Below are 10764 nucleotides of genomic sequence, written 5' to 3'. Positions count from 1 at the left end.
TGGACACTGATCACTCCGGAACACAGGGAGCAGGTGGGGCTCTGGGTCTGAGCTCGGATATGAGCAGATTGCAGTCCTTTTTCACCTTTGTCAGCCCTCCTTACTTCTCTCTCTCTGTTCTGCATCTGGTGTCTGTTCCTCCCACTCCCTGGCTCAGCCTCTCAGCCCCTGCCTTTCAGCAACAGGGGTGGGGAGCTGCTGGGAGTGAACCTAGCATCCACACTGGCCATGTGATAAGTGATTGCGAAAGAGACAGAATGGGAAGACCCAGAGTCTGACACAGAGAGGGGGAGGCAGACAGACAGACGCAGAGAGAGAGGTGCGCAGACAGACACACGGACAAGTGGGGAGGGTGGGGGACAGACAGACCCAGAAGAGTGGTAAAGACAGACTCAGAGAGGCACAGAGTGGGGAGACAGACAGAAGGGATGGACAGACAGACAAGCAGGGAGATGGGGGAACAACAGACAAAGGGTGTGGAAGGACAGGCAGGCAGGGAGGTGGGGGAGACAGACGGGGAGGATGGACAGACTGACATAGAGATGTGGGGGACAGACAGGCACAGAGGAGGTGAGCAGACAGACATGGAGACTCAGGAACAGAGAGGCAGGACAGACAGACTGGCACAGAGGGGGTGGCCAGACAGACAGAAGCCGAGGGAGTGCAATGGAGAACGCATTGTGCGCAGCAGGCTGAGGAGGGGGCACTGTACTTCGGTGGGAGGGGGTGCACCTGGGGGTCGCAGCCTTCCCCAGCCAGAGCATCTGGGCCAGGAGAGGGCAAAGGTGGGCAGGGTTTTCACTGACTTCTGGGCATTGCTTTGGCAGGATTCGTTGCCATGAAGAGCTGGTTGATCCTGGTGTGGTTGGTGACCTTCGCAGGCGTGAGTCAATCCTCCGTGCTGGGGGAGCCTTGTCCCTCCTGGGGAGTGGGGAGTTTAACCCATTGAGTGCTGGAGATGAATGCTCCAAGGACCCTAGGGCTGGAGATACAGAGGAGCTGAGCTCCAGCTCCATTGCCACAAATCCCACTCTTCAGACTACAGGGCCAGAGCCAGTGGGCACAGCATAGCATCCTGGGTCTTTGTCCAACTCTGCCCCAATCCTGGCACAGACTGGAGCAGCCTGGGGGTTGCTCTGAACTATGCCAACTGGTAAGTGTCCATCTGGGGATGGTCAGCGTTCTGGATGTGGAGGATGTTTGATTTATTAAACCTGCAAAACAATTGGCAAAAAGAACCATTTTCTTTCATTTTTGCCTATATTTTTCTGCAAAACCTTTTGGGGTTTTATTAACCAAAAAAAAAAAAAGGAAAATAAATTCCATGTTTGTCCACCAAAACTAGAACAGTTTCCCAAAACTAGGGGGTTTTAAGGCACTAGCAATGCCAAAATTTTCACCTGCTTGGGCAAAATTTTGGGGGTTTATTGAAAGTTTTCCACCTGAGATGTTTCATAAAATATCAGGATTGGAAGGGACCTCAGGAGGTCATCTAGTCCAACCCCCTGCTCAAAGCAGGACCAACCCCCAGACAGATTTTTGCCCCAAATGGCCCTCTCAAGGATTGAGCTCACACCCCGGGATTTAGCAGGCAAATGCTCAAACCAGTGAGCTATTTCTCCCCCTAAGGGGAGTGTTACTTGTTTTCATTGCTGAAAACCGTAATGTTTTCTGACGTTTCATTTATTTCAGCAAAAACCTAAAACTGGGGGAAATGATGGTTTTTGGTGACTGAAAATGTTTTGGTTTCTGGCAACTGGAAAGCAAAAAACTTTAGCCAGTTGGACAGAAATATTTGCTTTCACTGAACTTTTTCACTTAAGTCCTGAAATTTTTCAGTTTTTGGTGGCTGAAAACTGAAAAATTGGGTTTTTAACTGCCCCGTCATCCAAAAATGGAGATTCCTCCCCCACACACACACACCAGAAATGCCATTTTGATTAAAAAGCCATTTTTTTGTTGAAAAAACATTTTGAACAAAGAATATTGACCAGAGTGGTGTGCTGTGGCCACACCCACTCCCCCAGAGCTCCACCTCCTGGAAACTCCACCCCAGCTCTGCCTCCTGGAAACTCCACCTCCTAGGAATTTCCCTGTAGCTCCACCCCTTGGGGATTTCCCCACTCAGTTGAATCTCCAGCTGGGGAGAGTCAGGCAGTTCCTGAGGGGTAAGGGCAGAGAATCACCCCTTAGTTGGTAATAGATCCAATCACACCTCTTGGGCCTTGGATTTCGCTTATCTGATGGATCCTTCTTCTTTCCTCTATGGTGTTGGCACAGCAGGATTGGCTGAATGGGGCAGAAGGGGACAGACAGTGCCCTGCTTCCAAGGTTCCCCAACAAGCTGCTGCCCACAACTCCACAGGAGATGAGGAGGCCAACAATGGGACCCCCCAGGAGGCTGTGATTTGTCAAGAAGCTCCACAGACCAGGGAAGGCCCCGAGCAAACCTCAGGGAAGAGAGGGAAGGATGGGGGAGAGGGAGAGGGGGAGGGGCAGGAGACCCAGCAGGGACTGGTGCAGGAAGGGCCAGCGGGAGAGGAGTCCACAGGTTGCGAAGCTGCCTCCAGCGTGACAGAGGGAGAAGAGGAGGCTGATCGAGCTACTGGCATGAGTGGCCCTGGAGGGGTCCCTGAGAGACCAGATATATCAGAGATCCAGAGTACCATGGAGCTGGACAAGAAGCTAGACAAGGAATTGGCCAAGAAGCCGGACAAGGGGCTTGACGAGGAGTCGGACAAGGAACCAGCCAAGAAGCTTGAAAAGGAGTTGGCCAAGGAATCAACCAAGGAGCCCACTGCAGCACCCACCACTCAGGCCACTACGGCGCCCGTTACAACACCGCAGCGGTGCCCGCCCAGTGACCCCTGGGGAAGCTGTGGGGATGACTCCAAGGAGGAGAGCCCCAGGGTGGCTATAGCGCTGACTGATTTTGCACTGAATTTCTATTCGAAAATGGCCAAGGTGGAAGGCTCTGGCTCCAACGTGGTCTTCTCGCCCTTCAGTGTGGCTCTGGCACTCTCACACCTCTTGCTGGGTAAGGGCAGTGCACACATACACAGCAGTCGCACACACAGTCATCGCACACGCAGATGCAGCTGTCACACACATACACCTGTCACACATACACCCATCACACCTACCCACAGCTGTCACATACACACACACACGCCTGTCGTACATACACCTATCATGCATACCCACAGCTGTTGCACACACACCAGCCACACATACACCTACCACGAGTACCCACATCTGTCACACATACACCCATCATACATACCCACACTTGTCACACACGCAGTCCTGTCACACATACACCTAGCCTTCACACACACACCTCTCACACACACACATCACACATGCCCACAGCTGTCTCTCTCTCTCTCTCTCACACACACACACACACATATCATACATATACCTATCACACATACCCACAGCTATCTCACACACACCTTTCATGCATACACCCAACCTTCACACACATACCTCTCACACATCCACTCATCACGCATACCCACAGGTATCACACACACACCTGTCACACATACACCTATCACACATACCCAGAGCTGTCACACACGCACCTGTCACACATTCATACATCACGCATATCCACAGCCTTCATACATGTACACACACCATACATACACCTATCATGCATACCCACAGCTGTTGCACACACACCAGCCACACACACACCTTCCACGTATACCATCATCTGTCACACAAACACCTGTCACACACACACGCAGCCTTCACACACACCTCTCACACATACACCCATAACACATACCCATAGCTCACACACACACACATCATACATACACCTCTCACACATACCCACAAATGTTGCACACATACCTCTCATACATACACCTATCACATATACTCAGTCAAAGACATCACACTCACCCGTCACACATACACCCGTCATGCACACCCACAGCTGTCACACACATACCCATCACGTGCACACACACACACCCATCATACACACACCCAGCCTGCACATGCATCTGTCACATCTACACCCCCATTGTGCATGCATATCCTCCCAGCTGTCACAAATATCCATCACTCACACACCCGCATTACAGACACACACAACCGTCATACACACAGCTGTCACACACACAGTGCACACACACACCTGTCATACACATGCACAGTGCACACACACACCCCTCATACATGCTCACAAGCAGCCGCCACAAAAACACCCATCATGTGTAAACACCCATGGCGCGCACACACTCATCAAACACATATAACCATAGCACACACAACCAGTGTGCGCGCACACACAGTCATCACACACATCCCCATTGTGCACTGTCAAACCTATCACACCCACAGCCGTCTCACACACACACACACATTGCATGCACACAGCATCACATACAAACTCATCGCACCCGCATCCAGCTGTCAGACACCCTTCACACCATCTCTCTCTCTCTCACACACACACACACACAATCATCGCACAGACATGTCCGCTGTCCACACAAACATCACAGGCCCAAATAGCCATCATGCATGCATACACACACACAACCATTATGTGCACACTCTATCGTCTCATGCACAACCGTTATGCACACTACCATTGCATGCGCAGACATGACCATTTCGCACACGCACAACCACTGTGTATGGTATTGGGAGCCCCTGATGAGAAGGAGAGGCCCGGCCAACCAAGGAAACCCCAGAGACCAGGCAATCCCATGGGGATGAGTCTTCAGCCCAGCCCCCTGTGCCACCCACATACCGAATTATCCAAGGCCAGTCTCCCTGCAGGAGTCGCCCTTGCCCCTTTCCCCAGCCCTGTCAATCCTCATCCTGCCATCTGAGAACTTGTTCTTCTCACACAGGGGCCCGGGGCGAAACCAAAGAGCGGCTGGAGTCCATCCTCTCCTACCCCTCAGATCTTGTCTGCGTCCACGCTTCACTGCAGCGGCTCGTCAAATCCCAGCCCTTGATCTCAGCCTCAGAGCTCTTCCTCCGCCAAGGTGAGTGGGCATGAGGGCTTCACATTGGCACTCAGGTTAGCAGAGAAATGCCAGTGCTTTGCTCTTCCCTCTGAGAATCTCAAAGCACTTTCCAGCTCCCCCTCCCCAGCACGTCTTCAGGGAAGGATGTATTGTCATGGCAGGGGTCTCAAGGCAGCACTATTGCACAGAGTCTTAGAAGCTTTTTTTTCTCTTTTTTTAGCGTGCAAGCAAGTGTTCAGGCTTTGGAGACATGCTGTGTTGCTGTTAGTTTTGTAATCCAGCTTCTTTTTGGGAGAAGCTGTTATAAACAGCAGAAGCTTTGCTCTCTGCCTTAATGTCTGTAACTAGAGTCAATTCTGGGGACAGACTTGCTTCCTGGGAAGTGGGCGTTGGAGTCTGAACTGGGATCTCTGAAAGAGGGGATTAGCCTGAGTGCTCTTTGTGACCACCCCATTCCAGGACAGGTGGAGATAGTGTAAATAAACAAGTTATCCCTTCACGATTTCCCCTGCAGGGCCCCAACATCTAATGCTGCTCAGCAGAGAGGCTGAGCTTACAGATGGGGAAACTGAGGCACCAGGAGGGGGGAGGGGTTGTCTAATTTCCTTTGGTCAAGAAGAGGGTTTGCAACATGGTTAGGGGGTAGGAGTAAGGGGAGGTTGGTGTTGCCCAGGTGGCAGAAGGGAGTTTGAGGGCTTCACAGGGTGGCATTGGATTCCTCATCCCCTTGCTTTCCCGGCTTGCAGGCCTGCCCCTGAACGAAGCCTTCCGCAATCAGTCGCTGCGCTTCTACAACAGCCGGCCCCATGTGCTCAGTGGCAACGAGACCCTGGACCTGCGATTCATCAACAAGTGGGTGAGAGACGTGACCAAGGGCAAGATCAAGAGGCTGCTGAAGGAGCTGGAGCCTGACGTCCAGCTGGTGCTGCTCAACGCTGTCTATTTCCAGTGTAAGGGAGGGGCGCATTGCACCGTGCCATGCCCAGGACCGGCTCCCCTGCCCCACTACATTCCCTCCAGAAACCTGGGTCCCTTGGACCTGCCCCCCCCCAATATCCGAGTCTCCAGGGACACACTCCCTCTGCCACTCCTGTTAGACTCACCCCTGCAACACGTGCACCCACTGGGATCGGTCCCCTGAGATATCCTAGCTCCCAGGGAGCCCACCTGGACCTCTCTGCCCCTAGGGACTCCTCCAGGCTGCCCATCCCCTCAAGCCCCCTGCCCTCGAGGGACTCCTCTGGGATACCCCTGCATTGAGGGTGCTCCCTGGCTACATCTCCCTGTCCTTTCGCCCTCTAGCCAAGTGGAAGATGACCTTTAAAGTGAAGAACACAGTGAATGAGACGTTCTACCGCCCAGGCCAGGACTCCATCCAGGTGCCCATGATGACCAGCAAGAAGTACCCGCTTGCCTTCTTCAATGACCCCAGCCTGCAGGCCAAGGTGAGCCCCCGTGGGTGCTCTGTGCCACATCACCTCCCCTCTTGCCCCTGCCTTGCCCACCTTCCAATGGCAACTCCACTTTCACCTCCTTCTCCCCTCCACTGTCTCCTTGTTTTCCACCCCATCGCACCTCCTCCATAATGTCACTTAATGATGTCCCCTATGTAGGGTGACCAGATAGCGACTGTGAAAAAAATGGGACAGGGTGGGGGGGGTAATAGGTGCCTATATAAGAAAAAGTCCCAAAAAACTGGACTGTCCCTTTAAAAATGGGACATCTGGTCACCCTACCCCTGTGCCCCCCACTCCACACTCCTCTCCCCTCCCCACCTCCCATCTCATCTGAGTGAAGCCAGGATCTCAAAATAGCAGGCTCAGGGTGCAGCTGGGGATCTCAAGCTGAGGACTTTCAACTCATGGCATCCAATATCTGTGGCTCCACAGAGTGTGGGTCCAGTCATTGCCTGGGAAGTTTTTTCTCCAGTAGAGCATTGATTCTACATGCAAGGCGCCCAGATATTGGGTGCTGGGATAAGATCCTAAGAGAGATGGCCAGCATGACAACTGCAAGTCTTTATTGTCCCACATTTCCAACTGACCCTAGCATTATAAGCTGAACTGGTCACAGAACACCAAGAGTCCAAAAATGGTTGTTTCCTTCATGATTTTCAGGCAACACATTTTTCAAAGATTTGGGGGGGGGGGCAGGGGCGCAGCGGCATTTGTTTGTTTGGCCTTGACTTTTTTAAATGAGAAACTAACACATTTTAATTTGTCAGCAAATCAGATTTTTTTTGGTTAAAAAGCAAATCAGTTGTTAGCAGAGAAAAAAATGAGTTTAGTGCTCTAAAACAACTGCGTTTTGTTTAGAAAGAAAATTGGTTTCTGGCAAGAATTTTTGTTTTTAAATTGGTTTTCTTTAAGAAGTCTTTTTTGTCCTTTTAATTAGTTTTTGGGTAGAAAGTAAACATGTTTTTAGTAAAAACAACATTCTAATTGCTTTTTGGTTAAAAAAATCAGTTTTCTGTTATAAAGGAAATCAGTTGTTTATTGGGGCGGAAATTTCAGTAAGAAACTGAATTGGTTTTTGGTTTGAACAAAACAGGTTTTGGTTAAAAAAAATAGTTTTACATAAAAATAAGTGGGTTGTTTTTTTTGTTTTAAACACTTTTTTAATTTGATTTTTGCAAAAAATATTGGTTTTCAGTTAAAAAAAGAGTTAGATGCATTTTTGGCTTTTGAAACCTGAAACCATTTAATGGAAAATGTTCATTTTCTACTGTTTTGTCCAAAAATATATTTGGCAGGAAGTTTTGGAGGAAACGTGGTTGAAAAATGCCAGCTCCCTTGGCGGGGGGGAAATGGTTTGATGAAAAAGTGTCGCTCAGCCCTAATTGCCCAGGCATGGGAGTGGGTGGGACCAAGAACGGGACAGGGGCGGGACTTGGGGACACAAAAGCATGTGTGAGAACTGGATGGTTCCCAGAGATGGAGAGTGGGACAGCAAAGACATCATGTACCCGTGCCCTGGCTCGCAGGGGTTGCACTTGGTGGTGCAGGGTAGGTGTAGGCACAGCTGCCAAGACGGCAGTCAGTGGTATGATGCTGTTTCATGCCCACGGGTGGCTTGGAGGTCCCATTGGAAGGACTCTAAGAATAGGGGGATGGGGTGATGAGGGCCCAGCTGTGGCACATGAAGGGACGGACGGGAGAAGGGGACGTTTGATTGGGGCTTAGGACAGGCCCTCAGCACAGAGAAGCCTTTGTGTCGTATTCCCCCAAGGTTGGCCGGCTGCAGCTGTCCCACAACATGAGCCTCATAGTCATCGTGCCCCAGCACGTGTCCCAGCTCGCCCAGGTGGAGCAGAAGCTGACCAAAGAGACCTTCGCTGCGGTGATGAAGAAGCTGATGGGTGTCCCCTTCAAGCCCACCGTGGTGAGCCTGCCCAAGTTGAAGCTGGACAGCTCCCAGGACCTCATGGAGATCTTGGGGAAGATGGGTAAGGATGGTGCTGGGCGGGTGGTGGATGGCGGCAGTGGGGGCTGGGCTGGGGGGGTACGAGGGGTGGGAGGGGAAGAGGCAAGAGAGCCCCCTCCCTTCTGGCCAGGAAGGGACATCAGAGCAGGGGTGTTGAGTTGTGACATCACTTCCTGGAGGGGAATGGATGAGCAATGCTGTCATTTCCTGAAGGGTGGCATCAGACCGCTGCTTCTGAGAGACCCATTCCCATGGCTAATCCACCACACCAGTGTCTATTGGATCTGTGAGACCAGTGGACACACCATGGATACTCCGCCCCCACCCCCCCGCAGCTCCCTGGTTCTGAGTGACCCATTTCCTTGATCGATCTATCCCATGTCTGATGGATATGTGAGACTGCTGGGTGGATGATGACACCTGGTTCTGAGTGACCCATCTCCAGGGCTGATCCATCACACCAATGTCTATTGGCTTCATTTGACTGTTGGACACATCACAGGCTTCCTTGGTTTGGAATGACCCATTCCCATAGCTGATCAGTCCTATGTCTCTTGGTCCCATGAGACCACTGGACATATTATGGGCTCTCCTGGTTCTGAGTGGCCCATCTCCAAGGTTGATCTCTGGCACTGGTGTCTACCCTGGAGGAGGGTCTCCAGGACTGGGGCAGACTCCCGTGCACTAAGGGGTGGTTCCTACCTCCTCCCTTCTCTGCCTATTTTTCAGACTATGGCATTTTCTATGATTCGAACCTGTGCGGCATCTCAGAGGCAGAAGATCTATTGGTGACGAATGCCCAGCACCGAGCCATGCTGGAGCTGAACGAGGAAGGGGTGGAGGCCGCGGCTGCCACGGCCTTTTCGGTGGCCCGCACTGCCTGGGTCTTCGATGTGCAGCAGCCCTTCCTCTTCGTGCTGTGGAATGACGACCACGGCTTCCCCATCTTCATGGGCCACGTCAACGACCCCAGAGTGTGAACCAACCCTCTCCATGCCCAGTGCCACTTGCATGGTATGCCCTGGTGCCACAGGCACTGAACAGGGTGCCCGCGGAGTGCTGCTTGGCTGTGACGCTTTGTGGGGGGGAATATCTGTCTCTCTCTCTCCCCCTCCGTATATAACCATCCATTCATCCCCATGCACTCCCTTCTACTTTGCTATCAATTCCACACAGCATCTATCAAGGGACTGACCTGGGAGGCAGTATATCCTAGTGGTTAGCACAGTGGACTGGGTCTCTGAGACCTAGGTTCTGCTGTTAGGTGTCCTAGATCAAGAGATGTTCTAGCTCTATGCCTCAGTTTCCCCATCCACAAAATGGGGATAATGATCCTGACCTGCTCTGTAAAGCACTAAAGATCTGCTGATGGAAAGGGCTGTAGATGAGCTAGGGATTATTATTATCTATCCATGCATCCCTAATACGTAGCTTCTATCTAACTATCTCCCAATACACCTCATTCATTGCCACAGTCTGTTCTCTCCGGATTTTCCTTCTGTCTCCCTCTCTCTTCTCCCCTCAGCCCCTTTGTTCCTCCCTCTCCCCACTTGACTGTGTGTAGCCTGTGACTATCCCAGGCTCGGATCTTCTGAAATGTACAGGGAAGAGCTGAGCTGTGGGGGGTCTCTTCTCCCCACTCCCTCGACTCTGTCCCCCTCACCGCAGCCGCTGCCTCTTCTAACAGTAAATAAACTCTGAAAACTTTGGCTTCCTGGCCTCTCCTTCTCACTTTCCAGAGTGCCTGCCGCTAGAAGGGCTGCCTGAGGGCAAACATTATGGAGTGGAGGAGGTGATTCCTCTGGTCCAGTTACCTCCCTGGGTGGTAAATGTATGGGCACAAGGGAAACACCTTGAGGGGTCATTATCCAGATCTAGTCACCCCCCACGCAAGTGGTTGTCACACTGAATTCCCCTGGAGGGACCTGACTCAAGGATTTCCTAGGCCAAGATCCTAGTATGAGCTACATACATGTACATGAGAGATCCCATAACACCCGCAGATGCCTCCCTCTGCCCCTCATTGCCCCCCACTCCATCTCTCTTCTTGCCCTAAGGAATCCCCATATTTAGCACCATAGCCAGTGGGGCAGCCCCACTCCACCCTTCAGGTGGTATAGTAGCTTGACAGCTGGGGGCGCCACCCGTTGGCCTGACCTTCCAGTGGTACGCTTCAGAGGTAAGGGAAATTAGCATGCAGCGCTTGGATTGGCCAAGTGGAGGGCTGAGCAGATTCCGCTGCAGTATATCCAGCCAGCCAGCCGGAGTGTTGTATGCAAATGAGCCAAAGGGATGAGCTGCAGGTATACCATGGTCGCAGGACTAGAAAAGATGTGTTTTA

General features: G+C 51.8%; 1 protein-coding gene across 2 annotated transcripts; it reads left to right on the top strand.

Annotated features, from left to right (window-relative positions):
* Positions 1 to 10132, top strand: SERPING1 (serpin family G member 1). 2 transcript variants are annotated; one of them, XM_032775794.2, is made up of 8 exons: positions 1 to 319; positions 828 to 883; positions 2284 to 3037; positions 4881 to 5018; positions 5747 to 5950; positions 6303 to 6445; positions 8229 to 8445; positions 9153 to 10132. In XM_032775794.2, the coding sequence occupies exons 2-8, from the start codon at positions 839 to 841 to the stop codon at positions 9401 to 9403; spliced, it is 1752 nt and encodes a 583-aa protein (XP_032631685.1). In that variant the 5' UTR covers positions 1 to 319; positions 828 to 838; the 3' UTR covers positions 9404 to 10132. The 2 variants fall into 2 exon arrangements, with proteins under 2 accessions (XP_032631685.1, XP_032631684.1); XM_032775793.2 differs by having other exon boundaries at positions 165 to 319; positions 2281 to 3037.
* Positions 10133 to 10764: the final 632 nt, after the last annotated feature.

The sequence above is a fragment of the Chelonoidis abingdonii genome, chromosome 4 (assembly GCF_003597395.2).
Source record: "Chelonoidis abingdonii isolate Lonesome George chromosome 4, CheloAbing_2.0, whole genome shotgun sequence".
Classification (NCBI taxonomy): Eukaryota; Metazoa; Chordata; order Testudines; family Testudinidae; genus Chelonoidis; species Chelonoidis abingdonii.
The sequence above is the reverse complement of the archived record's forward strand: the minus strand, read 5'-3'. Positions and strand labels throughout refer to the sequence as shown.